Source organism: Falco rusticolus, chromosome 1, assembly GCF_015220075.1.
Source record: "Falco rusticolus isolate bFalRus1 chromosome 1, bFalRus1.pri, whole genome shotgun sequence".
NCBI classification, from domain to species: Eukaryota; Metazoa; Chordata; class Aves; order Falconiformes; family Falconidae; genus Falco; species Falco rusticolus.
Window position 1 is genome coordinate 102,438,988 of NC_051187.1, and position 22,803 is coordinate 102,461,790.

The 22,803-nt window shown below is 42.4% G+C and overlaps 1 protein-coding gene across 1 annotated transcript; it reads left to right on the plus strand.

Moving 5' to 3' along the window:
* The first annotated feature begins 4,344 nt into the window (after nucleotides 1–4,344).
* Nucleotides 4,345–22,803, plus strand: NPFFR2 (neuropeptide FF receptor 2). Its single transcript, XM_037392252.1, has 4 exons — nucleotides 4,345–4,400; nucleotides 20,204–20,543; nucleotides 21,114–21,213; nucleotides 21,800–22,803. The coding sequence occupies exons 2-4, from the start codon at nucleotides 20,216–20,218 to the stop codon at nucleotides 22,638–22,640; spliced, it is 1,269 nt and encodes a 422-aa protein (XP_037248149.1). The 5' UTR covers nucleotides 4,345–4,400; nucleotides 20,204–20,215; the 3' UTR covers nucleotides 22,641–22,803.

A 22,803-nucleotide genomic window follows, 5' to 3' on the forward strand; every position in this document is an offset into this window, starting at 1 on the left:
TCAAATGCTGAAGGTCTTAAGTATCTCAGATCAACTTTCTCTGCTGTTCTGCAGACATGCTACATCTGACATCCTAAACGCATGTATATCTGCACTGCTGAGCCCACCTAAGCTTCTGAACTTTGCTTCTAGAAGTAATGCTCCCCTCATTTCTTTTCGCTCCTAAAAAAGTCCATACTCCCCAGACAACAACACGGTCATCCCAGGCCCATTTTCCTCCCAACCCTGAGCAACCCATCTGACTCAAAATAAATCTCCAGTTACAGCTAATGTCCCTAGCTATAGAAAATTACTATAGCCAAAAATAATTTCTTTTGAATTCTTGTCTAACGAAAGATGGAGAGAAAGGGCAGCTATGTGAAACCAGAGGGGAAAAGAGTATGAAGTGTAAAAGCTGGCCAGTTTAGGTTTTGAAATTCCACTCAAGAAACCTTTCCCAGTGTTGGCTCTATTCTTGCCTGCACAGGTCAGAGCTTATATTTGCTCACACCATGTCAGGATGGCTATCTCACTGGCTTCACTGAGAGTTCAGGATTCGCAAAGGAAGCATTTTTTCAAGATGAAAAAAATCCCATATTAAGAATATTTGGGGGTGTGTAGAGGAATGAAGCTGGGTTAATTAACATTGATAATATACAGCTGTGGGCTGGCTTGGGGGTGGGTTGGCTGATGTGGATAAGGTGCAGCTGTGACTGTTGAGTGGTTCCTGCTAAGTAGTTAAATAGCTCTAAGGACTGTATGAAGGGCAGGCAATGGAGAGAATTGTGGAAGAAGCAGAGGGAGGGTGTGGGTGCTGGTGCCCTAGAGGTAGGAGAGGCAAGGAGAAGGATGCAGCAGAGGCAAGAAGTAGGGTGGGCTTGCCTGAAGAGTATGGAGAACAGCAGGAACAGTAGATGAACTGTTGAAACCTTGTGGGGCATTGGTGGCTGTGCCAGGGCAAGGTGTGCTAACTAGTTATTGAAGTTAATCTGGTATGTGATGGTAAAAGCCTTGTTGCAGCTGGCTAGTTTTGATAGAGCTGCAACAGGGGTGCTTTTTGCTTATGTTTTTTCCATTTAAAATGCTTTCTGTATTCCTACCTAAATGTGTTCATTGCCACCTTACACCCAAGAGGTACCCTTTCAACACTTTCTTGTAGCTGAACATGCCGGGGGGGGGGTTTCCCGGTATTTACTTCTGAGGTTCAAGAACAGTGAAAAAGGAGATCCTGCCTCAGCATGTGCTGTGTGGGCTACACAATGGGGAGCTCTGTGTAGCTTCTGTCTTACAAAGGGTATCCTCTTCCAGTCCTTCAGCAGCATCTCTGTGAATTCGTTTTAAATTAACTTTTCCTGAAGGTGTGGGCTTTGACTAATAGAGATTATTCCAGGTGAAGGCTCTCTAATACTCCAGGGAACTTTAAAAACCACCACCTCCATCAGAAGTACTTCATGTTGTGCTGTCCTATGATCCCACGAAGTTACTAACTCACTTGTACTTTCCTTGGGTTAATGAAGCCAGAGCTTCCTTCTTCCCTGATATTTCTTTCTGATGAGATCCCAGCCTTAACAACCAGAAATCATTGCTGCAGCATAAATCATGGCCTTACACTTAGTATGAAGTTTGATACCATTTTTTTTTTCCTTACCTGCCAAGGACTTTCTACCCTCTCAGCCAGTCCTCACGCAGTATGTTATGATGGCACACATGCCACTAACACTGTGCCTGAGAGGACACACAGGTGCTTTATTTGAAGATAAAAACAAAAGCACTCACCCTGAGCTTTTGTTTTGGGAGCTATTGATCCATTATAGAGGAGAGGAGATCATTACCCTCTGAGCCTGTCACAAGCATCTACAATGACATCCTATGTGACAGCAGTGTCACAGTCTGCTTCAGGACCTACAAGAAAAAAAGCAGGTCTATAACCGCAATCCCAAGTATAGTTCATCTCCAGCACAGCTACTTCCCCTTTAACAACTAAAAGGCTTTTAAATTAGGAGAAGAAATTAGGCCACAAGATAGCCCCACAATGCACCCATACTTTGTGAGCCATTCTGAGGAAAAGAAAGCAAATATTCACACCATCACATCCGTGAGCAACTCAGCCAGGACACAAATGTGAATCCTGCTCTGCTGGTTGAATACTCCCATGCCCAAGGCAGCAGTACATCGTGGTGTATGCACACACACAAAAACAGTGCTTCCAGCTGAACAGGAACATTTCAATATTTTCCTGGCAGAAAAGGCTTCTTTTCTGAAACACGAGAATGAGGTGTTTCAAATTTCAGATTATTTTTTTCCTTTGTCAGGCCAGATGGGACTGTTACAAGCGTATGAGGCGTATAACAAAATACACATACCTAATCTAAGTGTGAGATTGATGCTCCTATCCCTGTACAGAATCCACAGAGACCTCCTTGCCTCTGCTACAGCCATCTGTGCTGCTGGCTGAAAATCATGCCAGCCTGGTACTCCGGACGGGTCTGGGATCTGGAAAAGCTGAAACCGTTTCTCCCTTGTCTCTCTGTCTCCATACTTATTATTTGAAATGGGTCTTTCTACTTTCAGCTTGTTGATTGATTTGAAAGTAGGCAGACTGAAGTAGGTAAATCAGGTAGTAACAGTTCAGTTCATAGTCTGTGTCCATCAATTGTTTTCCTACTTGAGGAACAAAAAAAACCAGGACTGACCTCACCACATAGTCAGATCTAATGATATGGTTCAGAAAGACCACTGCATGTACGGTAACTGCTAACAGCACATGTACCACACACGCTTCTCACTGCTCACCCTCACTGTGTGTCACTACAGAGAAGATGCTTTGACATCTCCTAAACCGAGATGATGTTTCTGCCTCACTCTGAAGGACATTGACAGCCTTGCTGGGAAGCCGGCACTGGAGGTGTCAGTGAATATGTCAGAGCTGCTTGCTTTCAGCTGCTGATAGAGGCATTCAGAGCATCCCACCAGGTCCCCAGCACCAAATGGCCTCACCTGGAGCCTCCACCACCCACACACCCTGCCCTGATGTGGCACCAGCCCTGCATTTAAGCTCAGAGCAGCGGCCTTATTTCTCGCTTCAGCAGTAAGCATGTTGTAAATTTTCTTCTTTTCTTGTTTGTCTTGGTATTTTATTGCTGTCTTTATTCTTCTGCTTTTATTTGGGTAGTGGATTTGGGCTGCCTTTCATTTCTGCTTAGATACTGGGGGGTGGGGTGGTGGTGGCTGGTGTCCTGCTGTCATTAGGTTTGTTTGTCTTCCAGTTCTATTGCAATCTGTCTGCATTACCTGAGTTAGTGGCAGTATGTGACCTTTTTTTTTTATTAACTTCTACTGGCCAATAAAATAAAGCTAGAGCATGTTCTCTTTAAAGCATGCCTGTTAATTTCTAGACATAAGCAATAAGACAAAGTTATCAGTCTGATTATAGCATTAAGGTAGAACTCCTTGTTCTCCTGGTCTTTGGCAAGGTTTCTATTATGTCTTTAAGTATAGTTCAGCTAAAAGGGCTGTTTCAGCAACATGTACCCATGGAGGGGTACTGTGGGGAGGCCCCTGAGAGCAGGGGCATTTCTTCCAGTTTAAGTCAGAGCCCTGGAGCTTCTTTTCTTGCTCAGGATATGGGGATGTGACCTGGGCCTGGAGTACTTGTTGGCCTTCATAAGATTCCCTTCTTCCACCCTTTAGCCACATGAGGAGGGAGAAAGCTGTTAGTGATCGTGGTGGGATGAATACTACCAACTTGTGCCATAGGGTCTGGGTGAGAGTTGGATTTTGGGGAGGCAAAACCAGGTAAGGCAAAACCTGTAGCCTTGATTACAAGGGCCAAGTAGTGTAACCTGGGGCATATGGGCTTTTCTTTTTTCCCTTGGTTCCTGCTGCTGATTTAAAAGCTACCCTTGCCTTCTTTCCAGAGAAGCTTGGTCTAAATGCTATAGCTCAGCATGCAGGACAAGAGCTTGAGAGTTGCACGCTGTGCTGGGCAGCACTCAGTGCCTTGGGGGTGGCTCTGGACTGCTGCTTCCCCCAGCTGTGATGGCTGGGTGTGTGTAGCAGAGGGCTGGCATCTGCAGAGGTAACTGTTAGTCCCTGACCCTGTTAACAAGCTTCCTAAGGCGAAGGGATGCCTCAGAAAGAGCAGAAGGGGGAGGCTCTACAATGAAACACATGCAAGAAACCCAGCCCTGATGTGCAAACCAGCCTTCTCCTTCCGCCCAAGGACAGCGTGGCTGCGGGTGACAGCCCTCTAGCCCCAGGGCTTGGTAGCTTGGCTTTGGGCTGTTCTCTTCTGTTCCTCCTCTCCCTCCTCCCTTCATCAGGCAGGAGCTGCAGGGTCTCTTCCCTCTCTGCTGTGCCTGGGGCTGCAGCCTTCCTCCTTGCTGCACTGAACAAGCGGCTGCTGCGGAGCTCTGGCACCTGTAAGTAGGGGTATCCTGGGCGACTGGGGTGGGGGGCTGCTTTTAACTTGGCTTGGGGTGTTGCTCCCCCGCTGCCATAGCTAGGAGCTGAGATAAAACTGCAGGTGCTTTGTTAGCAACAGGTTTTTGTGTGTGTGAGGTGGGATGCTGATCTCGCTGCTCTGAGGTGGGTGGGGGTGCCCCGACTGACCTGGGGATACAGCCCTGCCTGCATGGGACTCCTGGTGATGTCAGGCATCTACCTTCTGGTAAGCAAGCCCCCCCCCCCAACACGCTGCTGAAGCTGGTCCCAGGGCATGCAAGGCTGCAATACAGACTGGTTCATGCATGGGGGGGCATAGGAGGTGGCAGTGGCTGCCTCTGACCCAAATGGCTTTGGTGTTCAAAAGCTATGGGTGACACACAACAACATTTGTCTCCACCAGTAGGGACAAGGCAGCTGGTGTGGCCAGTAAGGACCACTGTGTTTGATGGGGAAAGCATCTGTGATGCTAAAAGTGCCGGTCTAAATGGGCTGGCTGCTTAACCCCTGTGCAGAGCTCCAGGCTTTTATAAAGAAAAGCCTGTTGCCATTCAGAGCACTGCTGTGGAGAAGGAGTGAGGAGAGCCATTTGTGTAACGTGCTTTGATTTTTATTTTTTTTTTTTTTTCCTGGTTGACTCTACAAATGGCTGTCAATTTAAAAGGGTTGAAATAATGTTTTAAGGGTCAGTTGTCAAATGCTGATAGTTAACAGAGTTGCCCTGCTGAGTCTGGTGGATTTATATGCCAGGAATCAGAATTATGTTGATTTTGCTGTGAATGAAGGTGCAAAAAGCCTAGTACGGTATTTCAGAGCAAGTTTTGTGTTGGCTTTACCTCTGATAGTCCCTGCTGTATTTCTGTTAGTGCTAGCAGTGTAACTGTCCTCAGATCGAACACCAAATGTGCACAGGTGTATAGAGGAGAATTCAACCTGTTATTTTGAAGGGATTAAACATGAAAGCTCTTAATTTGAGATGGTTTCGGTCAAGGGCAATGCCTTTTAGTCCACTGAACTACTCATTTCAATCAGAATGGCTCTCCAAGGGGCTGACTTGGTCTTTTATTTTTCTCCTTAGTGACTAAGAGTTACTCCTGTTTTGCTTTCTACCTATAGCAGATGACCTCTAGCAGGAGAAAAGTATCTGGAGCTTGAAGTACCTCATTAACTAACTCGATCTATGGAAGAACAGTGCCTTGTTCTTTAAATCTCAACCATACTCAGGGGCTGCAAATTATAAAATGCAGTGGGCTCAGTTTCAAATATTCTGCTGAAGAAAGTGTTATTAATTGAACATAACATTCTGCAAGGGAGAACCATTTCTTGAGGCTTGCATTTAGGTTTCTGTAAGATGGCATCTCAAACCCAAGGAATGAACCTGTGCTGCTGCTTTTATTAAAAGGAAAATTTTAGCAGGGGAAACTTACTTCCAGCCCCTTGCTGCTTGAGGCAGAGGAGATATCTGATTATTTTCCCTTATGGCTATTGCATGTCCTGAACGCTAGCTTAGCTTACCTTATGCCTATTGAACATCCTAAATCCTGCCTGGTGCTGATGTAATTTCCTTTTTAATGAGCATCTCAGTAAAATTTATTTGCTTTCACAGAAATCTAAGACTCTTGTAAGTTAAAAGTTGAATTTATGTACCATGTGATTAGTTAAGCAATCCAATTGTGTAGACCTCACACTAAAGCATGCATCCTGCAAATCCTCATACGATGGGCTTCTGTCCATTTTGTTTGCACCTAGACATTCTTTTGCTGAATCTGCTGGGGCTGATGGTGCAGTGATGTACGGCAGTGCTGAAGGCTAAGGTACTCGCAGGCTTGTTAAGAGGTCTGTGGAGAGACAAGGGGTAGCAAACTGCCTGGAGTTGGTTTAGTTATTGCTGCTGTACAAGCATGCAGAGCTCTATAAAGGAGGGACAAGAAGATGGGGAGAAGACTGGTACAAAGCTGCAGGTTAATTGAGCCAGGTCCATGCTGTTTCCACAGCGTTGTGACTTGTGATCTGACCTCTGAGCACCTCTATGGTACGGCCACTGCCACTGAAGAAGTAGAATGGGACTGGATGTTGCTGCTCACAGGGCTGAGGTACCTGCAGGGTAAACTGGATCTAGGGTGAGTCTAACAGTGGTGGGCGATGGGACATCTGTGCCTTGAGCCACTGACCTGCTGAACACCCTGAACTCCTGTGAGCTGAAGGCAGGACTGGTGGACTGTGTGAGAATTGCATTATTTTTATGGAAGTTTAGCAGTTGGTAGTCTGGTAATAGCTGTGGCTGGTATTTGATGCACGAATGCCCTTAAACTAGATGAAGTGATTATTTAATTGTATAATGATAGATGAGTTTAAAACAATTTCCCACATGACATTAAAACTTAAGGATAAGGTTTTTTGAAAGCTTTGGCCTGATCTCCTTGTAGCAGGATTGTGTATCTTGAACCTGTTGACTAATTCTAGCTTTCCGACATAGTAAGTGAATGGCATCAAGAGAACTGCTTTGACAGAAAAGCAATTCTCTCTAGAAGGAAATCGTTAACTCCCTCTGCAGAAGGGAAGAGTTACTGTACAGTTAGTTTTCAACTGTCATTAAAATTAAAATCCCGAGGCTTTCATTAAAATGCTGCTAGTAATCAGGTGACCCTAGTCAATATGGGTAGAGGGTGCTTGTTTTGCCGTTGCCTTCCAGTGGATAAACCTAGGTTGTTAGAAGCATTATGATATGGCTGGTGTGGGTTATGTTATTTAAGGTACATAATTAAACTAACAGGTGAAGACAGCTTAATGGCCCATCAAGTACACTACACTTTTGATCATAAACTGCTTTGAGTACAGAAGCAAATGCTGTTGGGAACAATTGTGGCACACATGAGCCTCAGCTATCACTTGCTGAACAGTTGGCTTCAGGGGAGAGGAGAGCTTGGTTCAACATGTGAACTTGGGTTCATCGTGATGGAGACCCCAAAGTGCAAGTGCAAATTAAAATAAACCTTTTTAAAGCTGAAATACGTATGCATGGTTAACTTGCAACAGGTACATGCAATGGTAGTTTCCAGTAGCTATTTTCGATGAGCACTTGGCGTGGTGGTAACCTGGTGAAATAATGATTAATGCTAATCAGTGACAAAAGGGATCCTCATGGAAGAGGAGGTGACAAGGCACAACAGATTACCATGCTACTGGAACTGCTGGGTTCATTCATGCCACTGGTGCTGCATGCCACTCTCCTTTTTGTCCCTGATGGGATGCATCATTCCTGGAAAAGCACAGGAAAGGGGACATGGATGGCTGTGAGGAAGAAATAGCCTATGTTTGGACAGAAAACCAACTCAAGCTTGAAGGCTTGAACCCCACAGGTTACTGAGAGGTAATCTCTCAGTATGACAGGAGTATGTAAAATTTCTGACCTCTGTTAGAGGTGGCTATCAATGTTATCCAGGTGAGGCTTAAAATTTGAGTTGTGTGAATTGCTCGGTACATAATGAAAATCAAGTCACTGAGGCAGTAAAGGGAGTTCAGGAGTACTAAATAGCTTGAAATAATTACAGCAATTCATGGAAAGAATTGGTGGACTACTCTGTAAGTGAGTATTTAAAGTAACTGTGTAGATGTAGATGCCAATTCAGTAAAAGTGAACAGTTAGCAAAGTAGGAAGGTATAGGAAGAGTTCACTCCACTTCCCTGTTCTACAGTCCTACAAACTATTTAGCTCTTTCTAAAGAGATGATACTATGCAGGTTAAATCCTTGCTATAAGCTTAGCAGACTTTTTTAGTCTACACAGTTATTTAAGATTAGAGGTTACCTCCAGACAAATCTGACCTTTGGTTGTGGCTAAGTGTTGAGGACTCAACACTGACTTGCTGCACGGGTAGTTCACCTATTGTACCCTTTGTCAAGGCAGACTGTTCTGCTTAATTTCTAGTGAAGCATAATGAGATATTACACTACCTGGGAACTTGGGTGAGGAGGTAAAATGCTATTTAATTGTAATAAGCTCTAAGTATCGATCCCTGATGTAAAATGCAAACCATGTAAACACTGCAATTAGTTTCCAGTTAAGTGTGCAGCTGGCTGGGTTTGAATGAATATATACTAAGTGGTATAGAGGGTTTAAAAGGATGTGTTTTAAGCTATATTCCCCAAAATAATGTCAATATTATTAGACTTAAGGTATTAATTGTATGTGACAGTAAGTCACCCCAAAAGAAGCATTGGCTCAAGCCCTGGTGAAGAACAAGCATTGCTTGTATGTGGTGTTCTAAGACTTCCTTCTAATTGGAGTAGGCTGGTTTGTTTGGTTTTTTTTTTTTTTTTTGGGGGGGGGGGGGAACAGGGGATGACATCTTATTCTTTTCTAATGGTAGTTCACACACACCTGTATTTGTGTAAAATTACAGCAAATATCTGGAAGAAGGGTGTCAGTCTCATAACTCTGGACCTGTTACTGTGATTTTTGTCAAAAATGGATGCTTACTGGATAGCTTCATGTGGTTTTGCTCTATAGATACACTCTCCTTTCCCCACCAAATAGAGATTCTCAACATGAGGTTTGTATTGAGGCTTTCCGGTTCAGGAGAAGCAATGGATATACTCCAGATCATGGGCTCCATTTGCTTTTATGCCTGTCTCCTACTGGGCAATAATAATTCCATGCTAAAATAGATTTAAATCAAATAATTATGACTCTTGCTCATTTTTCACAATAAGCATAGATATAACCTAGTGCTAAAAAAACTTGTGATGTGCTATTTGCATTGGTATTGTTTTGGTTCAGGCTGCTGGCAGCCCAAATGTTCTCAGGTAGGAGAAAGGAGGCCGGGAGGGACAAGAGAAATTCTTCATTCCGCTTCAATAATTCTAGATAGAAACCAATTTTCTGGGTAAAATAAAATAATAAATAAAATTTTAAAATCCATATATTTTTCCAAGTTTTGTTTTTATAATATTTAAAAACCCATGCAGGAGGTTATGTCATAAATACTGCAAAACTCTGTTGTCCAAGCCCTTGGCTTCAGGAAAAAATGCTATCTTGGTTTGGCTTGAAGTGTAAGTGTTTTGGTGGCTGGGCTGAGGATAGCACTCGGGAAGCTCCCACTAGCAACCTTGTCTTGAGTTTAGTTCTCTTACAACTCTATACAAGAGTAATTTTTTTTTTTACTTCATGCTGATCTTTGTACTCAGATTGCCATAATGAGAGTAAGTACTTGATAGCCAGTCGGATGTCCTGAGTTTTTAATGCTGAACTCTGCTCAGAGGGATGGCTGCCCGAATCTCTACCTCTATTTGCATTTCCAGTTACTATTCTGCTGGCATGAGAGTCTTGTCATCCTTTGCCCATACAGCAGTACCTGTGTGACACAGTAGCTTCTGTAGTTACTTCAAAATAAGGTTTTAACTTTGAAACAAACCAACGTGAATTGAGGCTTATAATCAGACTTCTTTAGTGTTACTGTCAAAATTAAAGTCATGTTTCAGTTGTACCTGTGTTTGATCCAAGGGGTGCCCTGAAAGTCTGAGCAAACTATTCTGTTTTGGGACCTGGACTGCTTGCACTGCTCCCAGCCCTGCCTGGGGATTTGCTTGTAAGGCATTGCTGGCTTTTCAGCTACCTCGAGCAGCTGACAGCAGGAAAAGGATGGGTGAGAAAGTGTCCTAACCTGCTTAATTATTTACTTGGGACCCTATCTTCCTAACAGCATCGTCCTGTGTCACAGAATGGGACTTTCCACAGGGATGCTTGCATCCTTCATGAGGAAACACTTAATGCTTTGTTAGAGGCTTATCGTGGAGGAGCCAGCACAGGGCAGATTGTCTGCCACATGTCTTGGCAGTTTGCAGCTCTGCAGCAGATTAAAAACTAACATGTGCGTGCCACATTCCTGTACGGACTATAACTTGGTGTCACTGAACCTTGGGATGAGTTCTGGTCATTCCCTCTGCAGTGATGACAGAATCCTCTATGACCCCCATTTTGGGTGGAATGTGGCAAAAACTACATGACAACACCTGCTTCTCTGTACATAGTGAATTAGCTTGCAACCTGACAGATGGGTTCCTCAAAGGCTTTTTGTTTGCCAATTTTTATTCTCTTCTGGGACCATCTCATGATTGTCCCACCTTTCAGCTTCTGCCTAAACTATGATTACACTTGCTTCCTCCTCCTGCCTATTCCCCCAATTACTCTGTTAACTTTCAGTACTCCAAATGACATGGTTGTCGTCTCCACTTGAGTGCTCTGACAAGGAGTGACTCATGTGCAGAGCTTTGGCCTGCACATAAGATCAGATGATTCAGCTTTGTGCCTACCATCCAGCCAATATTGAAGGACTGTGGATGCTAAAAATCAGCTGCTGTGCTGGAAGGTGGCAATTTAGGAGGCTCATTTTTCCATTACTGGGGAATTTAGTGCTGCAGAGAGCCTGGCAGTGATCATTTAACAGTTCCTATAGTTTAATTCTCAACACTTACTGCTGAATGCTCGCTGGAGTATCTCTCCAGTGAAAAAAGCTCAGACGATACTTAGTACGGTTCCTGGCCAATCTCCTATGATGGATGGGAAGCTGCTACTTCTGGATCGGATCTCAAGAGGACTTTATTGAAATAATTTAAATTTACTGAAAGTGGCTCAGTTATGAACTTGCTTCTCTTTCTGAATTTAAGTAATATATTACAATGGACAAATATGAGCAAGGTATGAGGGGACCAAGAATGCCATGCTCAGTGTCTGGCGCTCAGGAGTAGTGGACATGTTTGTTCAGCCCATGTTAGCAAAGGAGTAGAGAGATCTGACAGCTTTGCTAGTCTACTTTCAAAACACTGCTAATGCTGCTGCATTCGGTAGCTATGAGTGTACTGGTGAACACAGAGAATGCTGCTCTTGCTGTATTAGCTTTTTTCTACAGCACTTTCTTGGAAGTTTTACTGCTCAGCCACAAAGACTCACTTAATGAGAAACTCATCAATTCTCTGAAGAATGCATGTCTGAACAGCAAAGGCAAGTTGCTTTCTGCCCTGTTCTGGCTTGTACAGCATTCATTCCTTTCTTATAGTAAGCCCAGTACTCTTCTTGATAGTGCTAGATTATGCAGTGTGGTGTATGGGGGCATGAGCCATCTAAAGGGAAGATACCCAAAGTATCAGTAGCTTTGAACGCATCCTAAGCACCAGGTAAATTGCAGACTTACAAAAGAATATTTCTCAGAGTCCTTGTGGTTTTGGTATAATGCTAGATCAAGAGGACGCGAATGCTATTGGGTGGCATGAAAGAAAACACAGGAACTGTGTTAAACCAATACCTTTAACTTGGCCTCAGTAAGAATTATGATAGCTTTCAATAAGGCATTGGATAATTTGTAAATAGATGTTCTCTCACAGATGTCCTAGGTTTCTGACTGAGCAGCTATTAATTTAAGGCTTGGGTGTAAGTCTCTGTTATCATGACGAGGACAAGCCCTGTACCAAATGTGTGGTATAATTTCCTTGCACTCTACTGAGCTGAGCGCCTTATGATTATTTCCCCTGTGCTGCTGACATTAGTGGTAGCGCCATCCCTGCTGCTGGCTGAGAAGACTAAGGCTAAAAAGACTCCTTAGATTTGAACTTTGAAAAAAGGCCTCTTATAAATGTGAAACTTTGAGATTTGGGTTGTGAACGGTCTTAGGGGAATTCTCTTGAGGATGACAAAAGGCCATTTCCAAGTATAAGACAGCTAAGAATCTTATGACTTGCTAGGCTTCTTAATAAAGTGGCTGGGTAAGTGTGCCTGTGTGTGGAAATCTTACTTTAACCTTATTTCAGGGAACAGTAGGCTGAGATTTTAGTTAAAATTTTAAACAGCCTGTGACACATCAAATGGAAAAACTTTAAATTCGGAAGCTTAAAGGTTGACTAAGCATTAAGCAAAAAAATAGGAGCATAATGACAAGCAGTAGGTAAGCAGCCTAAGCAACAGTGCTCCCAAAATTCACATGTTACAGCTATCATAATATAACATGCATGCAGAAAACATTTTCTATGTGACCAAAGTGCTGCATAACTTTCATTTTACTGTGTAACAAAGGTCTCACTCATCTACTGTTAAAAACACTGTCACTGCATCTGTTTATGCTATCAGTCCCTGTTCTCCTGGTGCAGTACGTTGTACAGATTCCTGATGGTTAAAAAGGCAAAACAAGTAACCGACAGACTTCCGCCCCATACTCAACTATGAGCCAAATGGGTTATTTCAGATTTTGAATATTCCTGGGCAAATTGGTAGGAGTCATGTATGTACTTGATAGGATAAAATTAATACACTGTCATCTTAACATCAACTAATAGCAAACGGCAGAAAATGCTTAGCTATAGGGAGGTTTTGCTTTGGTAGACTTCTAGCTTTAGTTTTCCTTGGTTAGTGTGGTAATAAAAATCAATGTCTGACATGAAACCTGTGTAATATTACTTGAATGTCAGAAGACTGAAGCAGAGTGGAAAAACCAATGCATTCTAGAGAAACGTAACAAACTTGCTGGGAGTGCCTCACCTGCCCTTAGCATCTTCTGATTTACATTTGAGATTTGGCTTTTCAGCAAAATGTTTTATATTCCCAGCTCAAGTGGATGAGTAATCTGCAACTAAGTCTTATTTCGTTTACTATACCAATCCTATGGATAGCATTGTGCTTCATAATTAGGATAGGAAAAAAATTAAGGTCTTTAAAAAAAAAAAACAAACCACCAGATTACCTTGACAAAATATTTTCTTTGGTGCCAGCTTGGACTACTCAGATAAATGACTGCTAGGGGAGGATAAACAGTTTAAGTCCATTCATAAGAGTTCTGCATGCAACTTCAAGATTGGTACGTCTCGCTAGGATTGCCCATTTAAAAATGAGAAATTTTCTTCTCATTGTACACCTGTTTTTCTTCATGGAAGCAAATGTCAATAAGAAAAAAAATGTGTTATTGCAACTTGCTATTTTTCGTGTGGCTTTTCTTTCAAGCTCCTTTGTCCTAGATGAAAGCCTACTGTTCCCATGTGATACTCGGTACTTATTTTGAGATAAGGCACTCCAAGGTATTTCATATAAAATATTGTGTAAATTCTGATGTATGAAAAAGTAAATAAAATACTTCGAGTGAGTTCTACTACCATAATTCATAGATACTCTTATTCTTACAGTTTGTACTTTGCAGTTCAGGTCTTGTCTTATACAGACCGAATGCTTCTGCTTGTATGGCAAACTGACGTTAAGTGCAAAATGAGGTTAAAACTTACCTTAAAACAGTTTTGAAGAAGTTAATAACACTCTAATAGAATGTTGACTTGGGAAAAAGGCTGTCTTGCCTGTGGCATTTAGCTTGGCAAAGCCAGGTGTTCTAGTTTGTTAGTGACAGCTTCTGTCTGGAACTTGGTGCCTGGCTGCTGCTGAACCACTTTTTTTCTGTTCCACTCTTCTGGAAGGGAAAGCAAAGATGAGCGATGCTCACAATGAGCTGCGGACATACATCCTTTGTGTCTAACCTGTTGCCATGTATGATGCTATAATGAAGTATTTCTGAAATTTACAGCTAAGTGGGAGAATGTATTGCCACGTTTTACCTTTTTAGATTAAATGACCCCTATCTTACAGTATTTCCCTGGAGGTCATACTTTTGAACCCTTTGATCTTCCCTGTGACTTCCTATAGACTTCCTGCACTTGGTCCAACTCTGCGTTGAATTAAATCAACCAGAACTAAATGCAACAAATGAAATGAGCCCTGAGTACTGAACAGCATGGAGGTATTTGTGTTGTGTAAGTTTACATGCTGTTGAGGTGCCTGCCATTTCTGTATGTCATGCTGCTGTTGCCTCCCGTTCAGCGGGTATGTTGGTACAAACCCCAGATCCTTGTCCCTAGGTTCCCCCAGTTTTTTCCTGCCTCACTGCATGCTGCTGTGCAGTGTGCCCATGTTGAACAGTATTTTGATTTTAAGCTGATTTCCATAGGAAATGGTCTTTTGCAACCAAACTGCCTGGCTGGCAATCAAACTGCTTTCCCTGCTATTGCTTCTTCCAAAAACAATTGTTTTTCATTGAGGCAGAGGTCACTTGTGACCACTTCCCATTGTCATACTACTTTACATGCCCTACTTAATTCTTAAAAGTAGCTGCTAGTAGCACTTTACTGAGTTGGGAATGTTCACAGTTGATATTTTTTTTTTTTTAAGGCAAGAACAATTTGTTTGTCTTGTTCAATAGCTTTTTCTGATCCACTGAGTCATAGGATAATCTGTGCATTTGTCTCTTCCTTACTTCTAATACACTTAGAGAATGAGGTATTGCTATTTTTGCTGTCCCTCAGTGGCTGTATTTTGCAAGGAGGATTTTCGAACTTTTCAGCAGACCAGATGTGCTATCATTTCCCAAGGCCTCCAAGAAATTTCTATAGTTGACCCATTACTGAGTACAGAGCTCAGGATAAGGGAAGAACTGCTTTTTTAGCACTTGCCACATTAGATTTTCTTTCTCCACAACAACATCACACCTCTGAAGGATCCTTATCTTTGTTTCAGCTTCTAAAGCCTCAGAGGATTCTGTGATGAGATTTCTCACACACAAAAATCAAGATAACAAAAACAGATGGTTGTGCACAAAGGTGAAACAGTGTTGGCTGGCTCCAGTAGTCACTAGATTTCCTCCATGTGGGCAATAAAAATAATTGCATTCACTTCATAATTACCTTGAACTGTTATTGTAAAAATGGAAAATTGATTTTCCATATCCAGTGGCTTGAGATCGTCCTGGTTATGCTGTGAGACTTTATACTGCATATTTGTGTGCGGGTGCTGTTACTGGTGTTCAGCAGTGTATGAGCCTCACGTGTGTGTGGGACTGGGCAGTTTTTCACTAGTGGAGGCTCTTGCTTTACTTCTTTGCAGATTTTCCTCTGGTATATTAGATGAAGTAGGGAGGCCATGCTCTTATCCAATTACCATGTGGAAGCAAATTACTTTTATTTATCATCTTGTAATATTTATGCATTGCATTATTTTTTCCCTTCTCTCAGATGACTGATGTTTCTGCCTTCTGAGCCTCTCTTGGTTATTTATCACTGTCTGTTTTAGCTGACAAGTATCTTGTGAAAACACAAGGCACCACCTTCATTTCTCCTTCCAGCCAATCCTTTTCTACTTCAGCTTCAATATAATAAAAATCCATGTACCTTTTCCATTTCCTGTAAGCTATGGTATTTGTACAGCAAATCCTCTGTGTTTGCTGCAGCCACAGTACTACAGATTTTCATTAGTGCAACTGTGGTCAGACAAAGTAAGACACACAGCTCCAGTTTTGCCCTGAGGCTGTTTGCAACTTCTCGTTTATCAGTTACAAGCGAAAACTATTCCAGAGTTCATTACTGGAAAGACTGAAAGCTTTGCTTTACAATACATTGCCAAAAAAAAAAAAGAGAGATCTAAGATATGTACTAAAAAAATAATTACAAAATTATTTCTCCTGCTTTTAGTGTGATAAGGTATCATTTCAGTTGTCTTAATGAACAGAATTACAAGTAGATTCATTCACTAGAATACTGCCACTGCACAGGAATGACCCACAAGGGTTTGTACGCCTGGGACAAAAGCCTTAAACCTGCGTAACAATTTGTACTTGTAAAAAGCCTAGAGAAGGCTGAGTAGCCTGCAAATGGTTGGGTATATAATGTGCAAAGCAGCAATAAAATCTGAACCATAGGTGCTCCTTCTCTGTTCTTGCACAGAGGAACAATGCTCCTCTAGCATGGAATGGCAAAGTGCTTCCTCATACCATCAGAGACCCCTCAGAAAGGCAAAGTACAGGGGGGCAAAGAAGGAAAGACACCCCTATCCCATTTGCAGGGCTGCTGACAGCACAGGTCCTGTTGGTCACATCGGGAGGCAAAAGCTATCTTCCCCAAGCTGGAGCTTTCCTTAAAGCACCACCTCTGGGAAGCAAAGGATTACAGAAGAAAATTAGTGTTAATTTGTAATAATAGTAGTAAAACAGGATACATTTCTGGCTGTCCTATTTGCAGAGAAAGGCTAGAGAAGCCAAAACAGAGGAGCCAAATACATGGGGGTTTTGCTAGAGGATGAGAAGGGGCAGAGGACCTGGCTTTTGCCAAACTCTTTGGATTGGGTGCATGGCTACTCTTTGCCAAAATTTTCCAAAGCGGATGGGAGACCTACCAGGAGCACAAGTCTTGCCCTTACTTGGCACAGAGCAGAACTCCTATTTCCTTGCACAGCTGCATTTACTGTCTGAAATGCAGCAACATGGCTCGGGCAGCTCAATCCCTTGGTTTGTTTGCTCGCAACATGTAACAACTGTCAGATTACTAGCACCATTTATTCCAGTTCTTGGTATTTCACTTCCCCAGTGTTAAACCAAGCTCCTTGCTTACTCTCATCACTAGCCATCAGGAAAAGAAGGGCTGAACGCAAAAGCCCTCACATTTCTGACTTAATACCACTGGTTAGCGGTCTCAGAAGTGACTTGGAGCTACAGAGGAAACACTATAGAGTGTTTGGTTCCTTGTCACAGATTTGGGCCTTATCCAGCATTGCCACACCAGGCTAGGCACCCCTGCCATTCCCAGTGAAGGAAGCTCCTGTGGTAAGCTCTGCTTCTCATCTAGATGGTTATCTCCCTAGGCAGAGAGTGCTTGGGCTCCTGCTCCCTACTACCCTGAGAAACCGGCTGGTGGAGGACAAGGAAAGTGAGCAACAGTAAGTCTATTTCTTGTCACAGTGATGAGTTTTAGTGAGGCAGCATCCCCTGGGATTTATGAAGCACAGCTCCAGATCTGTGATCAGAGGAACAGTGTCAACTACTATTGTCAAATATCTATATCTGTGTTCTGCTGACACTCTTCATCTTGGGCATGTTTGTATGCAAATGCATTGGCGCCTGCTATCTTGAGTGAATACCAACATCGCCATGAAAACACTTTCCACAGCAGTTGACTCTGTGGAGTCAGCTAAGCGTTTGGCACGTAATCCATTTGAATAAAAATATTTTCAATTGTTTTGAAAATATGTTGAATGAAAACAATAAAGATAAATAGTCTGTCTCCATAAGGACAGCAGAAAAGAATATACTACTACAGCTAGCCTGTATATCCTGCTTTGTTACAACACACAAGCAGCCATTTTTTTGCAAGAGAATATCAGATTCACATCTACCTACCTTAACATGCAGACATTTTAATGAATATATAAAAATACAGACCCGTTATAAACATTGTACTACTGTTGAATTCTAAAAATGGAGAAGACACCAGAACACAATGATTTCTTTCACTGCTCTGCTTGTTCCAAACCTGAGGCATATCAGAATAAATATTTTTTTTTTACTGCATTTGCTACCTGGAAGTAAAACAATTGCAGAGATGTTATTGAATTTCATTGACAAGCAAAATATAGACAAGCTACAATGCTTTCCCAAGAATTAGGTGTGAGTAAATATATCAGGGAATGATAGGCCGAGACAGAATATAAATTAGAAACTTTTAGGTAAAACTCAGTAAGAAGAACGAAGAAAAACCACCTGCCCTTTTAGCGTTGCTACCTAACACTCATTTTCTTTTCCCAGGGAGAGGGCTGCCCTACACAGAGTGACAACAGAATGTCACCTTCCATCGTTACTCCATAGATAAGGGAAAACCAGTGTACACCTCATCATCTGAGGTGGCAGCTGAACCTTAGCTGAACAAAAAAGGGTCCACTCCAAGTTTCCTTTCATAAGCAAAGAGGTGTACCAACCAGCATTTCCCTTCCCTCAGATACAAGCTCATCAGAATTTGGATACTCATGCCTTCATTTAAATTCCATTTTCAGTAAGGAATTTGTAAGTGTCCTATAGGCACCTGCACTCATTCCTTAATTTTACGCCTTCTGCCACCAAGTAATTTTGCTATTCTTTCAAGTTAGGAACACCTCCATCCCCCTGTCTCTTTAGGTGTCTCCATGGTAGATAAAATACATGTGGAAGACAATTTTGAATTCTGCATCCAAGTCAGCTGCTGTCAGCTGTCAATGTCAAGGTGCCGGTGCTGGCCTGTTATGTAGGCTGGTACCATTTCTATGTGAGTTGTACAATATAGTATCTTATATTATTTTATATATGTGTGTATATATATATATAAATATATAATACAAAAAAAAAAATGTTAGAAGTTTGTCACAGTTCAGATTCGATTTAGAATTTTGGTTCAGTGTCTTATGAAACAATAGGTTCTACAGGGCCAGAAAACAGATTGTGGCCCGCAAAGTTAATCTCAATCAGTTAAATTTGGAAGTAAGTAAGTAAATTTGGAGCATACAGTTTCCGCACCTACCTTAAATTGGTCTTTTCAGCTCCATCAAGCAGTCGAATAAAAAGTCCTGCGTCCCTTATGTTCAGGCCATTACACCAGCAAAAGCATTGCTATTACAACACAGCAGGCATAGATAATTGTAGCTTGAAACCAAGATAGAATCACAGAATCATTTAGGTTGGAAAAGACCTTTAAGATCATCAAGTCCAACCACTAACCCAGCACTGCCAAGCCCACCACTAAACCCTATCCCCAAACACCACATCTACACATCTTTTAAACACCTCCGGGGTGGTGACTCCACCATCTCCCTGGACAGCCTGTTCCGATGTCTGACCACCTTTTTGGTGAAGAATTTTTTCCTAATATCCAATTTAAACCTTCCCTGGTGCAACTTGAGGCCGTTTCCTCTTGTCCCATCGCTTGTTACTTGGGCAAAGAGACCAACCTCTACTTTGCTACAACCTCCTTTCCAGGTAGTTGTAGAGAGTGAAAAGGTTCCCTCTGAGCCTCCTTTTCTCCAGGCTAAACCACCCCAGTTCCCTACCCAGATTCAATATCAAGAAAGTTCAGACTTGAAAAAAAAGTCTTACTTAGTAAAAAACTTGTTGGTTTTGCCAACAATAATCTAATAAATTATAAAATAGGAGAATTTACTTCACAGTGTGAATAAACCATGTGGGAAAAGTGCTACTCACATTTTGTAGCAGGAAAACTGCAACATGGAGAGATGATGAATTTCCCCAAGACCACGTGAGAGTTCAGGAACACAGCTAAGAAATGAATCCAGCTATATTGTACTTCAGCATATTTTAAACATACTGTAATCCTTCATGTTTGTAGGCTTCTCTCCTGACCTATGTAGCTTGCAAGCAGGGAAGCAAAATCAACTGTGGTCTAATACCAACTGTACAGAAAAAGATTTCATTTTCAGTGAAATGGGATTGGATTTTGATACATTCAGGCACAAAGTTTGTGCTTCTTCAGAAAGCTTTAATTTAATCACTGCTTTTCATGGCTGAGCAATTTCACTGCTGCCTAAATGCCAGATTACTTTGAGTAAATGGATTTCTCGAGAACTCAAATTATCTTTTTTCCTCCACATAAACCACTCAGGTTGTTGATTTGTTAGCTTAACACAACACAATGTGCCAGTTTACATCCTGTCTGGCTTTCCTCTCCTTTGGGAAAGGAAAGAATTTATAGAGCCCACAGAAGGAATAGAACCCTCAGCAGTCTTACTGGTCATTTTTGTACACCTTGTTGTAAAAATCAAACTAACAGTATTTGTTGCTTTTCCTATCTGAGCAGGCTCAGAACACAGACCGTTAAAATAAACCGTGGAGGGGTGAGTATATGGAAGCTTTGCATGTATTTCAGCACACAGTATATCCAGACCAGTCACATTTCTTCAGATCAATTTCAAGCATACTAAAGTTCCCTTTTAAAAAATATCTTTTAAGGCACATTGCAACATGAGTAAGAAAATGGACTCAAATTCTTCATTCTATTGGCCTCACGTGCTGAGTTATAATGGGACGTACAAATACCTCTACTTAGAAGGCAATGTCTCCTATGTGGACTTCTACCTTCATCAGCCTCCAGTGGCAGCTGTTTTCATCATCTCTTACCTCCTAATCTTCCTGCTCTGCATGGTTGGCAACGGAGTGGTTTGCTTTATTGTCCTGAGGAGCAAACATATGCGTACAGTCACAAACCTTTTCATCTTAAACCTGGCTGTCAGCGATTTACTGGTGGGAATCTTCTGCATGCCCACCACCCTCCTGGACAACATCATTGCAGGTAGGCTGGTTGGCACCATGCAGCAGAAAGAGCTTGAGGGGGACTCGCCTGCATTTCTGAATGCTGGCTTCCCTAGGCGCCCTAGCGCCGGGGGTGTATTCCTGAGTGGGCTCTGTAGGCGTTTCAAGCCACTGCAAGTCAGAGGTGAGAAAGACAAGCCTCTAACCCACCTTCCGACTGGGGCTGTCCTTGCTGACTTGCATGTCCCTCATCTTTAGGAAGGGATTCTCCCACTACCAGGTCATATGTTTAGGAAGGCTTGGAGGATGCTACGAGTCAGATGCAGAGAACAGTCAACTGTAGTGGTCCATTCCCTTTCTTGTCTTGAGATCTCGTTTTAATGGGATGTTAAACCAAAAATGTTTGCTTTGCTGTTTTTTGGAACATCAGAAACTCACCCAAGGCATCTGGCAAAGCATTTATTTACTTAACCTCAGCCTTCCTAACCCCTGTTTTGGCCTGACAGAACAAAATAAATGTGTTAATTCTAGGGTGGAAATATCCTTTTATGTGTATAAGCATAGTGCTGCAGTGAGACCGCAGCTATTTCAACTGCCTGTTTCCTTCCAGGATGGCCATTTGGGAGCCTGGTTTGCAAGATGAGTGGAATGGTCCAAGGAATCTCTGTTTCTGCCTCTGTCTTCACTCTAGTTGCTATCGCCGTAGACAGGTAAGAGGATGCAGAGACTGTAAACTCTTGCTTTCATCTCCCTCTGGCCACGCTGAGGCCGATTCAGTAACCCACACAACACTGAAATAAATCAGAGGTATTTTGCTCCTAAGGCTATTAAGCAAAAAAAAAAAAAATTAATTTTTTTTTTTTTTTTAAATTGTGGCCAGGTCTAAAGAGCAGTCCTAGCAATTTGCTCCTCCAATGGTTTCTCTTATGAAGGTACAGCTGGGCTACAATTCTGGCTGCCTAGAATTGATTTGTTCCTTAGTTTGTAAACTAGACAGCAGAGGCACTACTACTGCTTTGGTTAAATGAAGTAGTAGAAGCAGCAGGCAGGTACAGAGACAGATCAAAAGGAGGAAATTTTAACAGCAAATGTGACTTTTTGTAAAGATTGATTTTACCAATGCAGCTCTTAAATGGAGCAGCTAAATGCAACTCCACTGGTTTATGCAGGATGAGATGATTGCATCTGTACTTTTTACAAACTGCACAATTTAAAGTGTGCACATATACTTGCCTGCTGGATTAAGCATTCCTTGAATGGCTTCTCCACATATGTCCCCTGGTATCTTTGCTACAGGTTTCGATGCATTGTTTATCCATTTAAGCAGAAGCTGACCATTTCAACTGCAGTCGCCATTATAGCGGTCATCTGGATTCTGGCCATTGCAATCATGTGTCCTTCCGCAGTCACGCTGCAGGTACAAGAAGAGAAACATTTCAGGGTGATCATTGGCTACAGCAACGAAACCCGCCCTGTATACTGGTGCCGGGAGGACTGGCCTAACCCGGGAATGAGAAAGATCTATACGACAGTTCTGTTTGCCAACATCTATCTGGCTCCCCTGTCGCTCATTGTTATCATGTATGCTAGGATTAGCATTGCTCTCTTCAACACAGCGATGCCCGTGGTGGGAAAACACAGCCAGGAACAGCGGCACAGTGTGTCCAAGAAGAAACAAAAAGTCATCAAAATGCTCATTATTGTGGCTTTGCTTTTCACCCTGTCCTGGCTTCCCTTGTGGACTCTGATGATGCTTTCAGACTATGCCAACCTTTCAGATATCCAGTTGCAGATCATCAACATTTACATCTATCCCTTTGCTCACTGGCTGGCCTTTTTCAACAGCAGCGTCAACCCCATCATCTACGGTTTCTTTAATGAAAATTTTCGCCGAGGCTTTCAGTCAGTCTTTAAACTTCAGCTCTGCTCCAGGGAGATTGTTCACAGGGAGGTCCCTTCCCAGCGAGGCCAAAGCAATGCCATTTTGCCAGCTGCCAACTACCAGACACCCCAGGATCACGCCTGTCAAAATGCTAAGGGAGAGGGGAAGACAGTTAAGAAAGGAAATTGGGTGAATAACCAGCAGGATTTGATAATGGAGGATCTAGAAGAGCCCTGCAGTGATAGGATTAAGTGAAACATGCTATGAACTGCCTAAATGATTTATGCCTAGCAGAGTTTATGTATTCGGTTGTAAAACTCATGCTCTGCAGCCCTTTCTGACAAAAACGTCAAGAAGTTTCTGTTTTTAAGTAGATACACAACTTCCACAATATCTGAACATTTGATCTAAGTAGGAA